At 41.3% G+C, this 16,045-nt stretch overlaps 1 protein-coding gene across 1 annotated transcript in view; it reads right to left on the reverse strand.

Annotated features, from left to right (window-relative positions):
- LOC132209878 (ral guanine nucleotide dissociation stimulator-like 1) overlaps positions 1–16,045 on the reverse strand; it is a 60,405-nt gene that overhangs the window by 39,302 nt on the left and 5,058 nt on the right. The window contains exons 2-8 of the mRNA XM_059647703.1: positions 12,450–13,128; positions 12,132–12,217; positions 11,299–11,357; positions 9,866–9,939; positions 5,830–6,029; positions 2,338–2,400; positions 847–927 (exon numbers count right to left, since the gene is read on the reverse strand). Coding sequence (XP_059503686.1) covers positions 847–927; positions 2,338–2,400; positions 5,830–6,029; positions 9,866–9,868 — 347 coding nt within the window. The 5' untranslated portion in view covers positions 9,869–9,939; positions 11,299–11,357; positions 12,132–12,217; positions 12,450–13,128. The remainder of the gene's footprint in view (positions 1–846; positions 928–2,337; positions 2,401–5,829; positions 6,030–9,865; positions 9,940–11,298; positions 11,358–12,131; positions 12,218–12,449; positions 13,129–16,045) is intronic.

A 16,045-nucleotide genomic window follows, 5' to 3' on the forward strand; every position in this document is an offset into this window, starting at 1 on the left:
TTTACCAGCAGTGCACAGTCCAATGTTTGGAAAAGAAACATTCCATTAAAGATCGTGTGTAATGCATGCCCAATCATTCACTGGCAATTAAATGGGAGGCGGGAGGATTAGGAAAATGGCAGGGAGGGGGTTTGCCACCTATACATTGCAAAGCTATGTGACATGGGCCAGTTCTCTTTGACACCTGGACTCTCCTTGACTTCTAAGGACTGCCTCCCTCATTTCCCTGATGGCGCCCACCTACACAACCTCAGTGACAATCAGCATTAACAGTTGGGCTGAGAAAGATGCTGATCTGCCATCCCTTTCTCTGGACCAGCAGCTGTCAAAACTGAGCCAAACCGTCAACTGGTGAGTAACGCCGACAGCAATCTCTGTATTGGTTACCGCTGGAATCGGCCAAGGCCTCCAGGTTTCAGATCCAGCAGAAGGCCTGCAGCATGAACCACAAGCTTCCATCTAAAATTTCTTTTTACAACACTAAGAACAGAGCAAATATTAGAACAACAGCCAACTGTTTCTTTAATCTAAAAAAAAACTACGGACGCAGACAATCTGAAAGAAAAGCAGATGTTTCTGGAGAAACTCTACAGGTTTTGCAGCATCTGCAGACAGAAAACAGAGTTCAAGTTGAGCCAAGCGACACTTCTTCAGAGATGCAAAGTTCTGAACAGGGGAACCTCAACTCAAAGCGCCCACTCTGCTTTCTCTCCACAGATGCTGCTCAGTTTCAGGAGAAAGTCTCAAAATAATGTTCCTGAAAATGGTGGCCCTCCAGCAGCTGCCCTTCACATAGTTGTATTCTGATTAAAGCATTATTTCCTCACACATTGGATCAATACTTACTTTCTGATCTCTGTAACTGTCTCTGCAGGCACTGGATTTGCAAGCTCCTCACAGCTCGGAATGTTATCACTGTTTCCGCTGCTGAAATTAGTTGTGAAGAATGTCATTTTAAACAAACACTTGCAGCCAGTAATTGTTCGCACATCGGCAGTTTCCTTTGTATTCCTTGTACTCTGAATAAAGCAAAACCTTAACCGCTTGTTGTATTCAAACTTATTCCTTCATGGTAGATTTTAGAGTGCATGGTTTCCCATCTACCTTGTTGTTTGCACTGTCAGGTATTCTGCAAATGGTCATAAAAGCGCTATCAAGTAAATTTAAGCGAACATCTACATCCACAATAAAATTATCGTCATACACCTGAAAGACATTGAGTCCGTAATTTGAGCCATTGACAGCTAATTTTGTAACAACAGGTCTAGACGCAACTACAGAATATGGTGATTTGTCTCCACAAAGCCCTTGACTGCAGTTTGCAGGATAGGACCGTGAGACTGGGGTGTGGCAGTAAAGAAAGAGAGAGAGAGAGAGAGAGAGAGGGAAGGAGAGAGAGAGAGAGACGGATGTATCAGATCCATTTCTTCATCATTTTATATTTGTTGCAAAGTCGAATAATATCTTAAACAAAGAGCTCCAGGCCCAAATATAGAAAGGCAACCAACTGTCCGATGAAATACTTCAGATAGTGTCTCGACATACAGGGCTGAATGTCCCAAGTCAACTGGCCTTGGCCTGAGACATGACATTCTTGGTAAAGTGAAGGGGAGTTCATGAGGAAAGCTGAATTCTCTTCTGCACCATTATACTGTATTGTCAGCGGTGGGCAAAGTAGCTGGTTTCATGACTCACTGGGCATGAAGTAAGTCACCAGCTGAAAGCCACTTGTGCCTGTCTGTCTTGCAAATATGAGAGTTCCACAACTCCCACAGTGGACATTGGCCTGCAAATCTCTTTTGTGTAAGCTCAGCAATACCAACCTTCATAACAGCAAAGAAAAGATTGCAGCTCTGCCTCTATTTCATTCTTTGGTCAACAGTTTTTATAAAATAGATCACCCTCCAGATGTACTGGGAGTAGGTTTTTCTTCAAAACCTTCACAGGAGATTTGAAAGACAGCACAGGCAGACTGCGGGGAGGGGAGGAGGTAGGAACCTCAATTCTTCAACATGTTGTATCCTTAATTCAGAGTTCAGCTATCTAAATGTTTGGCGACAAATGGAGATCTGAATAGTGAATAGATGAGCAATTTTTCACTGAACACTTTTGGATCTTTTCTGTTGATACAACTTTTCTTTTTAAACAAACAAAATCTGTGTAGATTTTTGATACAATCAAACAACTTTGTTCATGTGACTGCTGCTGTCTAGTGTTTGCTGCATTGCTGTGGGAGGAAGGCCCTCCACAGATCTTACAGGAAGTGCCAGCAGGTTTTTTAACATTGTTGTATTTTGGATGAAATTTAATTAAGTCACACATTAGACTAAAGCTTACTTTGTGCTCACTGAATCGATAACTGGAATCTCTTCTGCCTCTGAGGTGCCAAAGCTTCCATATCTGCAATTGGTCAGACAGCACAAACTAAGTGATTTTAAACAAGCTTGAATCTACAATTTGCATTCAGCCACTGAAAAACATCTGAAGGTTCAGGATTTTGGCATTTGAAGCCTTGATTACCAAGTTTGTTAATACTTTGCATTGAAACTCCAATTTGGCACTTTACAGCATACCTGCCTCATCCCCTGCCACAGAGAAGAGTAAAGCATTCAATGTGGTTCAATGTTTTTTTAAAAAATCACTGTTTTAAATTGACAACCACTGCCCTTTAGACACTCGCCCTTCATTCTAGTCTCTTCTACAGGAGGAAACATTGTCTCCATGTCTACCCTGTCCAAATCGTCAGGTTTTTTTTGTTTCAAACACGTTGCCTCTTCCTTCCCTAAACACCAACTGATGCAAGCCTTGCCTGTGCAAATTTTCCTTGTAAGACAAGTCACTTAGTCTTGGTGTTATTCTGGTAAACCTGCTCTGAACTGCGTCTAATATATTTACTTCCATCCTTGAAATACACTGACAAATACAAAGAAAATCATTCAAGATATTGGATAACCCTAATTTTGTGCTTAAATTCCCTCATGATAAAATGAAAACATTTAATTGCTTTCCAAATTACTTAATGTGTCTGTACATGATCATTTTGTGATTCATGCACGAGGATACCCAGATTCCACTCTATCTCAGAGCAATGCAATCTCCCTCAATAAAAACAAAACTGCTATTCTTTCTGCCAAAATGGACTTCAAATTTACCCATGTACAACTCTATTTGTCATATCGTTGACTACTTGCTAAACCTATATTTCTCTGCAGTATTCCGAAGTCCTCTAAGGTTAATTTTTTAGCGCATCTTTGTCACATCACCAAATCTGTCAGTCATAAATTCATTCCTTCAGAAGTCATGGACTGGTCGTCAACACTTGGAAAACTTGGGCAGGAACAGATTTTTTAAATTATACTCATACTATACGATCCTAACCATTTTGAACTCAAGTTAATTCTCACGTATAAAAGCACACGTAAAAAGGGATGAATTCCCTGGATCTAATTACAGAACACCAAAATAACTGTAGCAACTCGTCAGACTGTTTCTCCCTTTCACCATGGATAAAGGAAAATTTTGAAATGTAGGGTGCCTGTAAGGTGAACGGATGCTATAAACATCCGTTGAATTATGATGATCTTTTAGCCGAATTAAAATGGTTGGCTCAAACACTAATCTGAAACACAAAATCTGACCAATTGGTAAAATGGGTTTGAACTTTTGAATGGCATGGAAGCCACTTTGTTGTTGACTTTTTAAAAACTCCAAGAATCTCCCTGCAGATGGAGACTTTCACCAAAAGACAATGGACAAGTTAGAGATCTAAGCAGCCAAAGTCATAAACAGTTACACTGTGAAAGGAGGAGACAGTAAATATAACAGATGATTGTCTTAACCACAGCTACCTTAGAGTTTAATGAGAACCAAACTCCTCAAATTTCAACAAACCACAGTTTGCTGAGATTCCTTGGTTTTACGAAATTTTCGCTTTACCTTTAAAAGAATATCATCATCTAAGATGACCACCGGCCTAACACAAAAGCAAATAAGAAAGTAATAACCTGCGAAGAATCGTTGTCCACTATCTCACCTCTGAGAGATAACGTGAGACACATGCGTGAGCTGTGATGTTTCAAATTCTACGGCAAGTATGGGTCATCTTTTTTTAAAAACTCAGAAGCTTCTGGTTGGAATTATTCTGCTGGAACATTTATTTACTTGGGCAAAGAAAGAGAATATTTTGGCAACAGGCAAAAAGAGAAACCCAAATTCCCTTTTGAAAGGTCCAGCTGGATCGATTTCTGCAACCTATTGGGTTCATGAAAGCCTGCTCATTAGCTTAGTGCTTTGAAGAAAAATCTAATAATCTCTGGTTATTTGCTGATTTTCTCCAATTTTTTAACCATAGCACATTTGGGAGACTTTTCCTACCCAGGGATATCCCTCTAATGTCAGAGGTACATCAATTGAAGGTCAGCAGTGGTGAGAATCGCTTTGTCCCCGAACTGAGTTTTTATAAGTTACCCCAAAGCACCATTTGTGAAGTACATAAACTGTTCAATGCTCACCCAATATGCAAAAAAACTAATGTATGAAAACTGAGGTGACAAGAGAAACCATCACTGATGTCATTTGAAAAACATTTCACCCATTATTACAGAACTGCGGTATTCCTGCATATTTCAGTTGGAAGCAGACATTCATTTGACCAACATTTCAGTTTTGCAATGAAGGTTCCTCACCCTGAACTCAGCTTCCAAACTTTGATTGTTATGCCCAACACAGACTTACAGACAATTGATCAGAGATAATGGGAACTGCAGATGCTGGAGAATCCGAGATTACAAAGTGTGGAGCTGGATGAACACAGCAGGCCAAGCAACAAGTTCGGAGCACAAAAGCTGGGTCTAGGCCTGACATGTCAGCGTGTGTGCTCCTAAGATGCTGCTTAGCCTGCTGTGTTCATCCAGCTCCACACTTTGTTATTACAGACAATTGATAGGCTTCTTTCAATTAAAATAACATTTTTCCATTCACTACATGCAGAAACTTAAACATTCCAAACATAGTTGTAGGAAGCTCCAAACTACATAAAAAGCATTGAAGGAAGTCAACGTCACTGTTTATCTTTAATACCAAGGTCCAGACATTGTCCTAATACATTCACCACACTTTTTAATCGTTGTATTGTACTGGTTCTCGATCGCTTCATTATTGCGAAAAAATAATCAAAAATACATTGGCAGCTGTCTCAGCATTATGTTTTGTGAGTATGTTTTATTCACTTCTGTCCCAAATCACTAGCCGGGTGCTTAAACATGATTTGTGCCACCATTTGGGATCAGGGATATTGGAAGGCGATGGGGGCACAAAACAGGAGAACTGAAGGACTGCTTTGCCTTGTTGTAAACAAACAAGCTCATCAGTCCCACTGCAGTCTCTCTTTATGAAGGACTTCAAGTCTAATTACTTTTAATCAAGTTATTCAAACTTATTATGACACATGACATAGGAGATAGAAGTTGAATCCGGACCTTTTAGGCAGAAGGTGGAAGATAAAACCATCTGTGTGGAGGATAAAATCCTCCAGAATACTTTAAAAAATGTGGACTTTTCTGATGAAACTGGATGAAAGTTAAAGCCCAAATTTGCAGAGCTTAATGTCCAAGGGATTGGGGTGCAGGTAAGTTTGTGTCTTCAATGAACAAAAAATAGTCTCCCTAACTGAGGGTTGGATGGAGATTCTCAGTTTACTGAGAGTTGTTTCCATATGGCTAGTTTCAGCGATTCATTGCCAGAAGGATTAATAACAAAAATTACTCGACAGAACATACTTTTCTATCATTACCATTAAACAAAGGAGATGCTCATCAGATTTATGCTCACTTGTCCAGGAGGATGTACAACACACTTTCAGCAGTGGTATATGCTTTGTATGTCGAAAAGAATGTGCGGATGTAGAAACGCTCCTTGTTCATGAGAGCGATTACAAAATTTTCGACAAGTCTTTTTGAGGTCTCAGAGTGAAGAATTTGAACGTTGGAGGTATCGACAGTGAGATGGGATGGAAGCTCATCTCCTGATGCCTACAGAGAATACAAATTTAAAAAGTAAATGTGATGCAGGAACAATGTTTATTTGTATAGATCTCTGACATGGTAGAAATATTTCAAAATGCTTCACATTTACATAATCATTTAAAAATCGCTCCAAGATTCATGAAGCTAAAACTAGGGCAGGTCACCAAAAGCTTGGTCAGAAAGATTGGTTTTGAGGACAAAGAGGAGATGTTTTGGAACAGTGTCCCAGAACTGGGTAGCTGAACACACCAATGACAAGTTAAAGAAGATCAAGCATGCAGGCAAGATCAAAGTGGCCGGAATTAGAAGTGCAAAGATATGAGCATTGAAGGGTTGGAGGGGAATACCATTGATGAGGAGATACAATATGTTCAATCCAATGATAAAGCAGCTGGTCACTTCATGTATTGCTTGAACCATTAAAAAAAACACAAAGTTAAAGTCAAAACATCACAGAAACATGGCCAGCTAGATTCATACAAAACAGAAATTTGAGCCTTAGAGTTATTTTGTATCGATCTCAAGAATATTAAACCATCATTTTAAGTAAATAAACATTTAATATTAAATCCCTTCAGCTGACTACCCACTATTTCTCAATTTCTACTTTAATCCAGTCATCAGACGGGCCAGAAATTTTCCACAACAGAGAAAATGTGGAATTATGTGCAGCAACTTCTGTCTACAGCTCGAGGCCACAGCCAGCAACAGGAAACATGACAGTCTGGCTTCAATCCTGTTTGAATTCTCTGCTAACAATATCACTGACTTCACATTTCTGAACAATATTGTTTTGAGGAATCTGATTACTCTTGAAAGCAAGCTTACATAACTGGAAGGAAAGCAGAGAGGTGTAAAATGTTTGCTGACTTGGCGGAAAATAGAAGGAGGGAGAAACTGAAGAAAAAGGAAACCTCTGTTTTTTTTTTGTTCCACAACTCGTGCCATGCAAGGTCTCTTCCAATGTGCTGCCGAAGGGTTATCATACTTGATACTGTGGAGTGTGCAAAAGAAATTAAGAACTCTCACAAAGAACTTCATAGTTCAAATCACATCAAGCACCCCTATATCAAATTCAGTTTCCTTCATGTCAGCAGATGAATATACCTTTGGGATTGGGCAGGGGTCAGGGTGGAGCATGTCAGCAAAGGAGGGAATTGGAGCACTCTTGAAGAAGCCTGATTTGAAATTTGAAATCCAATGCGAACCTCTCAACTTTGCCAGAGTAGCTGACCGGTTCTGTCAGAATTATGAATCGTCTGTATTCACAGGAAATGTATTTCCAAGACTTGTTCCAAGTAATAGAAAATTGTACAAAATGTGTTTCAATTAAATGAAGTTGCCGTTTTAAGAACTTTACCCCACACAAGTATAAAAAAGCATGACTGCAGAAAAGCATAACCTCCAAACAAAGATAACAAAGTGTGGAGCTGGATGAACACAGCAGGCCAGGCAGCATCTTTGGAGCACAAAAGCTGACGTTTCGGGCCTAGACCCTCCATCAGAAAAGGGGGAGGGGGAGAGGGTTCTGAAATAAATGGGGAGAGAGGGGGAGGCGGACCGAAGATGGGTAGAGGAGAATATAGGTGGAGAGGAGACAGACAAATTTCGAGGCAGGAATGGAGCCAGTAGAGGTGATTGTAGGTAGGGAGGTAGGGAGGGGATAGGTCAGGCTGGGGAGGTCGAATAGGTCAAGTGGGTGGGATGAGGTTAGACAGAAGGAAATGGGTGTGTTGCTTGGGGTGGGAGGAGGGGATAGGTGAGAGGAAGAACAGGTTAGGGAGGCGGGGACGAGGTGGGCTGGTATTGGGATGCGGTAGGGGAAGGGGAGATTTTGAAGCTCAATTTGTTTATGTGTCATCATATTTTGATCCAGTAAGACAAATAACATTAAAAATAAATTGATGTTTTATGACGATGATGACAATCTCAGTGAGAGAAATTATGTAATGTCCATCTTTAAACATTAAAAGAGCAAAACTATTGAATGTTTGCAATACATTACTAAAATAAAGGCTACCAGCTGCCAATACATTGCCTTCAACATTTTTAATGGTGAAATCTCTGTTCCTTTCTCTCTCACCCTACTACTCATTCCTTCCATCTGTTCTGCTGTTGTGGTAAAAGGTTATCAGCTCCCCTACTCAAATTTACTTCATAATCATTCTTCCCGCTCCTTTCCTTCCCATTCATTGCACGGTGTAACAGAAGAAAGGGCAGGATATCCATGGAAGGATGTGCCCTCCAGTGTTCTAAGTTTTCACAATTCCAGCAAAAAGGATAAAAAAATACTATCGAGCGCAGTAAATCACGGTCCCTCAACGCACAGTTTTTGCGGCGATAAATCAAAACTGGTGTGTTTTCTCAGTATATTGTTCACATGCAGTCAGTAAGCAATCAACAGGCATGGAGGAAATCTCTCAAGCAGATATTAATATGTCAATAAAAGCAGGATGGAAGAGTTGAAGTCAATTATGCAGCGGAGAGAATCAACTGAAGTGTGCACATTCAGGTTTCAAATATTAAGTAGAGTTCCGCATGAACATTGTTTTATTTCCCTCTCGTCGTCAAAATGCCACAACACACTAGCTTGCCTGACAGATGACATGTTCTTTTCTTGTTTCGAATTCAGGAACTGGTTTGCAAATCCGGTTCAAATTTGGACTTTGTTCACTGAAGGTTGCCAGGCACAGCATGTGGCAGAGCAGTGGAAAGTGGCCAGTGATTGAAACACCATCTAATGCCCACTCTTAACCCCTATTAACACACTCCAGTTTGTGGCTATAAGTTAGTTCTAGTCATGATGATTGTCAAAAATTTATGAAAAACATGAGTTATTTTCACCACCCCCACTACACGACATCAAGGGACACAATTCCTCTTCATGATTATATCGTTGCTCTATGTTCATCATGAATGTAAATTGGGTGACTCTTCTATCTCAGTCTTAAATTGAAAAGAAGAATTTGCACATGTCGCTTACTTAATTAATAACAATTAGAAAAGTTTGAACAGATCTCTATCCTAGTACACAGCATACTTTTGTTACTCCATTTGTCTTACAGTTTGCTTGCTGAATATCTCAGAACTTAAACTATATTTTTTGAATTCATAGGAATAAGGTCTCTTGAGCTTGCTCCATTGTATCACATCATGATGCATTTCTCTCTTAACTCCATTTATCCATTTACTGTGAATACACTAGCATAACATAAATGGCAGTCTTGAAGTTCTGAATGAACCCAACAGACTTCAACTTCAGAACCTCCAATGGACGACATTTTTTGGAAAAACGTCTGTCGCCAGATTTCACACCCATCGGACGTAGCTTGGATTTGAAAAGTGCAGCAATAGATATTTCCTGACATAAACAGTCAGTGATTATCACAAAAAAACCTAGCTTGTCTGTTCCAAAGTGACCCACCTTCGAAAAAAAAGTCACCATTACCACACCACATCATAGGGCTGTGCTCACATGAGTGAGAGAGAGAGAGACAGCTGGTGATTGTTTAACCAGCATGTCAGGCACGGGGAGAAGTCGATAAGGACAAACCCTCATGGTCAACACAAATGTTTATTTACTCTTTCAATATCACCTTGCTCTTCCTTAGAACAATTGAAACTTTAAAAGGCCAAGTGAGCAGATGAGAGCATCAGCCTTCAAACATTTCAGCTCCCTCAAAATGAAACGGGACAAACCTGTGACCAAATATATAAAACATCTTGCACATCGTGGAAGAATGTGCGAGTGAGAGAGTGTTGGATGGTGTATAGGAATATGAAGAATAAGTAATCAGGGGATTGGAATTTGTTGTGTGTGAAAAAGCAAGGATAGTACATACCATTTTTATTCTGAGTAGTATGACGGAAATCTGACTGCTTCGGCAAGCTGACTGACCGGAAACAACAGTCAAATCTATAAGATAAGTGAAAACATCATGAGAGACAAAGCCAAATTCAACATGTAAAGAGAAAGACTGCCATAAAAAAATTAAATACTGGACCAAAAAAGATAAAATGCTGACTTCAGTGTAGTTACATGTGTCCATGATCTGTTTGCTCTTCTGATATCATGTTGCTCTTGTTCAGAAAACACAACTTTAAAATCCTAACTGAGCCAACACGGACGTCAGGATTCAGACTTTTTAGGCCACTCAAAATAAAAATCAACAAAGCTTTCACATCAATATATGAATAAAAATCACTCTACACACCCTGGAAGCACTGTCTCAGAATCTAAAGGGAGTAACCCAGAGTCAAAGCAAGGGAGGCTGCCTTCATGCAGGATAGGTTCACCAAGAGCAGTCTCTGGCATTAATACAGGGTAATGGGCTCTGCCAGATGGACACCTGAGGCAGTCAGCTTCTCAGAATCCACACCTCTGCAGTCCAGTGAGTGGGACACAGTCAGCCCAGTGGGAGACCGAACCCGGTGTGGGGAGTGGGGAGAAAACAGCTGGGAAACTGTAGAGACATCAGTTAGATGTCGGGTCACCTATTGCTCAGTCTGTCAAGGTCGCAAAAGGGGGCTGCCACATCAGTCCTCATTGTGCTCAAAGATATTACACTGAGAACTGTCTGACTCCAGGGTCAGGCTGCTGTCATTGATGCAAGGCTGACAACTACTACTTTTCACAGGTGTCATGGACCGCTGCTGTTTTAATCTCGTCGGATACGGGAGGCACGGTGGCTCAGTGATTAGCACTGCAGCCTCACAGTGCCAGGAACCCGGGCTCGATTCCAGGCTCAGGCTGACTGTGTGGAGTTTGCATATTCTCCCCGTGTCTGCATGGGTTTCCCCTGGGTGCTCCCACAGTCCAAAGATGTGTCGGCTAGGTGGATTGGCCATGCTAATTTGCCCGTAGTGTTGAGGGGTGTGTGGGTGAAAGGAAGGTGGGTCTGGGTGGGATGCTTCAAGGGGCGGTTTGGACTTGTTGGGCTGAAGGGCCTGTTTCCACACCGTAGGGAATCTAATCTAATTTAATATGTCACAGATGAGTATGAGCAAATGGAACAAAGGAGCAGGAATATTTCCAAGATAACAAAGTGTGGGGCTGGATGAACACAGCAGGCCAAGCAGCTGCAGTTCCCTGCTGTGTTCATCCAGCTCCACACTTTGTTATCTTGGATTCTCCAGCATCTGCAGTTCCCATTGTCTCTAAAGGCAAATTTCCATGTGAGGTCTGGAATAAGTGAGTCGATGCCTGACTGAACACAGGGAGACAAGGAACTGGATTGAAGCTTGTGCTTTGTGAAAAATTAATGATAACTCATACCTTTCAGAATCAAAGTGGGTTGGAGTCTGAGGAATGAGAAAGGTGAAGTATCGTCAAACCTAAAAGACAAATGAAAACACCATAAAAGTAAAAGCCAAATTCAACATGAAAAGAGAAAGAGTACGATCACACTTACTTACTAGACCAAAAAATATGCTGACTTCAGCCTCATTACATATGTCAAATATTCATTTGCGCCTTCACTTGGTCTTCCTTCAACAATTTAACATTTTAACTTGTCAACTGAGCAGCCAGGACATCACCCTTCAGATACTTCAGTTCAAAATGAAACTCAACAAAGCTTTGCTCTAATCCAACACCTTGAACATCTGGAATGATTTCCCAAGGGGCCTTTTCCATCTAAATACTATTTTTTGGCTGCTGTAATGTAGGAAAGGCACTGGTTAATGTGCAGAAAGCACGTTTTCATGAATAACAATTGGTAATGATTAGCTTTTCCATTGAAATAACATTCACTGAGGGATAAATAGTAGATGATTTATACGGGAGAATTCCATTCTTGTTTTTTTTGCGAATTGTTGTGATAATGGGATCTTGTGGTCATCCGAGATGAACATTTTTCCTGCTAATATCACCTTCAGCAAAGACCAGAAGAAACATTTTGCTCCATCAAAGAGTGGACACAAAAATGTGGCCAGTATAATTTTGGTTTTGGCAAGTACTGGAACCATTGCGACCCACAACATACACGCATTAATTCAATCGGGTTACCCCAAATTCACATCATTTTTCCAGTTTTCCCGTCTTTGAAATTCGTACTAAAATCCAATTTCTTTACAAATAGTGTCCAGTATATATTGAATTCAAATTACCTCAAAACTCTTCTCACAACCAAGAGTGATACCACGAAGGTATTGCTCCTTTCCCTCCGCTTCAATTCGTGTTAGTTCTAATTACACTGATGAGGGAGAGAAAAGAAATAAGCGATTCGCACTTGAAACTGCAGAGCTACAAGTCTGCAATGTTCACCTCACGTTGTCTCAACATGAAGTGAAGACACACAGCAGTTATTGTTTATTCTTGTTTGTGTTTATGACATCACAGGCAAACCATTGTGACGTCACTGGGCTTATTCTTTTTTGAAAGAAAACCTTCCTGAGAAAGAACACAAAACCTGTTCGAGCAGTTACCTGCTGTTTTCCACTTCATCTCCGTGTACGCGGTTGTCATGTGGGGAGGGCTTGTTTGTAAACGTGGGCATCATGTCATGGATGCAGTTTCCCATCTTCACCATCTTCCCTGAACAGCCTTCCTGGTATATTGCCCATGGAGGTGAAGGCACCAGGAGGCCTGCCCACATGTGACCAATACATCTATTAATTTATTTGGTGGCCAGACTGGCTGGTCAGCTGTCAAGAGGATGGATGGTCTCATCTGTCCTGAAAGTCCATTAAAAACATCCCTGAGGTTAATTTAACCTTTATATTCACCTTCGAATCCTTTGCACTCCTCTCATCACAGTCACAACAACACTTCCTGTTATGTCCTGCATGTTCACCAACTCTCTATTCATGCTCATACATTACCTTCAGTTCCAGAGCCCTTCTCTTATCTATTAGCCACCAGTGTGACACCCTACAAAATGCCTCTTGGGAATCCAGGTGTTATGCAGCTGTTGGTTTCCTCTTTGCGACCTCACTTGTTTGACTATCAAAAAGGAATGAAATTGTCAAACATGCCTGGCCCCAGGGTGACCTTGAACTTACCTGCAACTGCCCTGTCTCCATCATGGAATGTCTTCTTCTGGATTGACCACGTTGATTTAATCAGATGATACGATTTTTGTTTTAAGTGCATTGCTGAAACATACTTAATGAAGAGACATTATTAAGCACTTTCCCAACTGATTGAAATCATGTTAACTGGCTTTATTCCTTATTTTTGCTCCTCCTTCTTTCTTACATAGCAGTTTTACAACTGCTAATTTCTACTGAACTCAGATTTTTCCAGAATCCAGGATGTTTTGGTAAATCAGAAACCAAAATATCTACAATGTCTGAAGCTGGGCTCCAGGCATATTCAGTTTCTTGGAAGGACTGACAAGAAGGAGGAGGTAGGTTAGCATTACTGGCTACGGAATAAAATTAATATGGTAATGACAATGGATATTAGTTCTGGTGAAATGGAGTCTGGGTACAGTTTAGAAACATCAAGGGACAGAAATTGACAGTGGTCGATGTATATACACCCCAGTTAACTCGTGTGGGAATTTTAGCAGAAGGCACTAAAAAGGAAATTGAAGACACCAGCAGAAAGGGAGAGCTCTAATTATGATAAAAGGTCACTGACTTCAAGAGTCCAGTGACTTCAGTCTGCATAAAGATTGGGCAAAGCAAATCAGTTATCATTGCATACAGGAGGAATTCCTGACGTACTTTTTAAATTCATTCACGGGATGAGGGCATCACTGGCTAGGGTAACATTTATTACACATTCCTAAATGTCCAGAGAGCAGTTAAGAGTCAACCACATTGCTGTGGGTCAGGAGTTACATGTAAGCAAGAATGCCAATTTACTTCCCTTAAAGGACAACAGATTCATGCTCATCATTAGACGCTTAATTCCAGGTTTGTATTGAATTCAAATTCCGCCGTCTGCTGCAACTGGATTCAAACACAAGTCCCCAAAGTACTATCTGGGTCTCTGGATTAACTGTCCAGTGATAACAACCTCAGGCCATTGTCTCCCCAATGAAGTGTGTGCTGTGCGGGTTTCTGGGTCAACACTTTGAGGAATCAACAAGCAAAACTGAAGTTTGAGGTGTGAAGACTGTGCTCATGCCCCCTCGGGGAAGTGAACCTCATTTTCACCCACAGAAGGAAACTAACAAGGACACCTTCCACCGAGAGTGCCAGAGGCTTTCGGAGAGAGCAACCCCCAGAAAGCAGAACTTCACTCACTTGGCTCTATTGTCCCACTCCAGACTCCAAAACTAGAACCTATTTACAGCAACAAATGGAAGTATTTGATGGATGCCCTGGGTTTGTGCTCCTCCCCCATTGCTCACCTACAGTTTTCCTGCTTCACCTTGTACTTCCAGCCAAACATCACTGATGCCAGCTGCTTCCTGCCATTCCAAATGCTCCTCCTCAAGTGGAAGGACAAACAGCAATGTGGAAATTCACACATATTTCTGGTCTGTGGAGGAAATGATACTGTTATAATTTCAGATAATTTTTAAAGGGCTCTTTTTGCCCTTTGAAGCAGGGGATGCACAAACACTATCACAGGCTCGAACTCACAACCACTTGTTTCTGAGAACAGTGCTCTGACCACTGAGCTGTGCAGCCAGGCACAAGACATGGAAAGAGGGTCTCATGTATTGGAAATAACAAAAGAATAGATAACTGGAGACTATTATATATCAAGACGTAACAAAACCGCAACAGAGCAGAGGGGCATCATGTGCAGAAGGTTGGGAGAATGCAAGGCCGAATCAGACAGTGTCCTGAGTGCCATAAACTGATCTTTCCTGCTGGTCCAGAGATTACGATTCAGTGCCTTCACTGTCGTAGCCTGTTCATGGTTATCATTTAAAGTAATAAATCTGAAATATTGACTGATCTTGAGAAGCAGAATTATGTCATTGATCAGTCAAAATCAATTCACTCCATGTTACAGTTCCACAGCAGCAATGCCAGCTGAAACTGCCTGAAGTGCAATCAGTTTAAAACAAGAATAGAGGGGAGGTCAGGAAAAGTGAAGGGCAATGGTAGTTTGTGAGAGGTGACTGGAGGCCAAGTGGAGCCAGGTTCAATGTGGGTGTTGAAGACCAGTCTTCACTGTTACCCTGGCATACAGATCACATTGGATCAATCACACAAGGATCCTCCTTTGTGTGTTGTCCTTTGCACATCACAACTCGGGTCAGTGCCTTGAGGGGCTCGGATATTTTTAATTTGGCAACTAACTCAGGTCAGTGGAACACAAACTAAGCTGTGTTGGGACACTATTTAAATGGGTCACCACTCATTGCAATGACCCAGAACTATGCAGAAAGAGGAAGAACACCAATACAAAATCTTCGCTTTGAATGGCTATCCCTGCAATTTCATCCACAGGTACTGACTAAACAGCAACACGAAGAGGACACATTATGCCCGAACACACTGGACACACTGCCACACATCAAGAACATATCAGAACTGACAACTCCTATGACCACTAGGAATTACGGTAGCACACAAGCCCAAAGCCATGCTACGACAAACATTCTCAAGGATTAAAGACACCATACCCACGACATGCAGAACTGACAGTGTTTACAAAATACTGTGCAACGATTGCCACAAACATTATATCAGACAGACAGGAAGGAAACTAGCCGTCAGTGTACATGAACATCAGCCGGCAGCAAAATGACATGACAAACTTTCCCTAATATCAGTACACCCGGATAATGAAGGCCATCAGTTTAACTGGGACAACATAACCGTAGTAGTGCAATCCAAACATAGCCACACATGGGAATTCCTAGAGGCATGGTTCTCAATCCATAATGCAGTCGGCAAACATAAAGAATTGGACCCCATATACAACCCATACAGAACAGAATGCGAAATGACAGAAGTTGCCAGAACAGACCGGGCAGGATAAATTTCAAGTGGAGGAGAACAACATCGCTTCTTCGGAAGTCTCACTCATGACGTTACCTTGCGTGGTGACGAAAAGTCTGAACGAAAACAAGCCAGCTGGGCGAGCAAGTTTCCAACTTTACTTGTTATCT

This window comes from Stegostoma tigrinum, chromosome 8 (assembly GCF_030684315.1).
Source record: "Stegostoma tigrinum isolate sSteTig4 chromosome 8, sSteTig4.hap1, whole genome shotgun sequence".
In the NCBI taxonomy this organism is placed as follows: domain Eukaryota; kingdom Metazoa; phylum Chordata; class Chondrichthyes; order Orectolobiformes; family Stegostomatidae; genus Stegostoma; species Stegostoma tigrinum.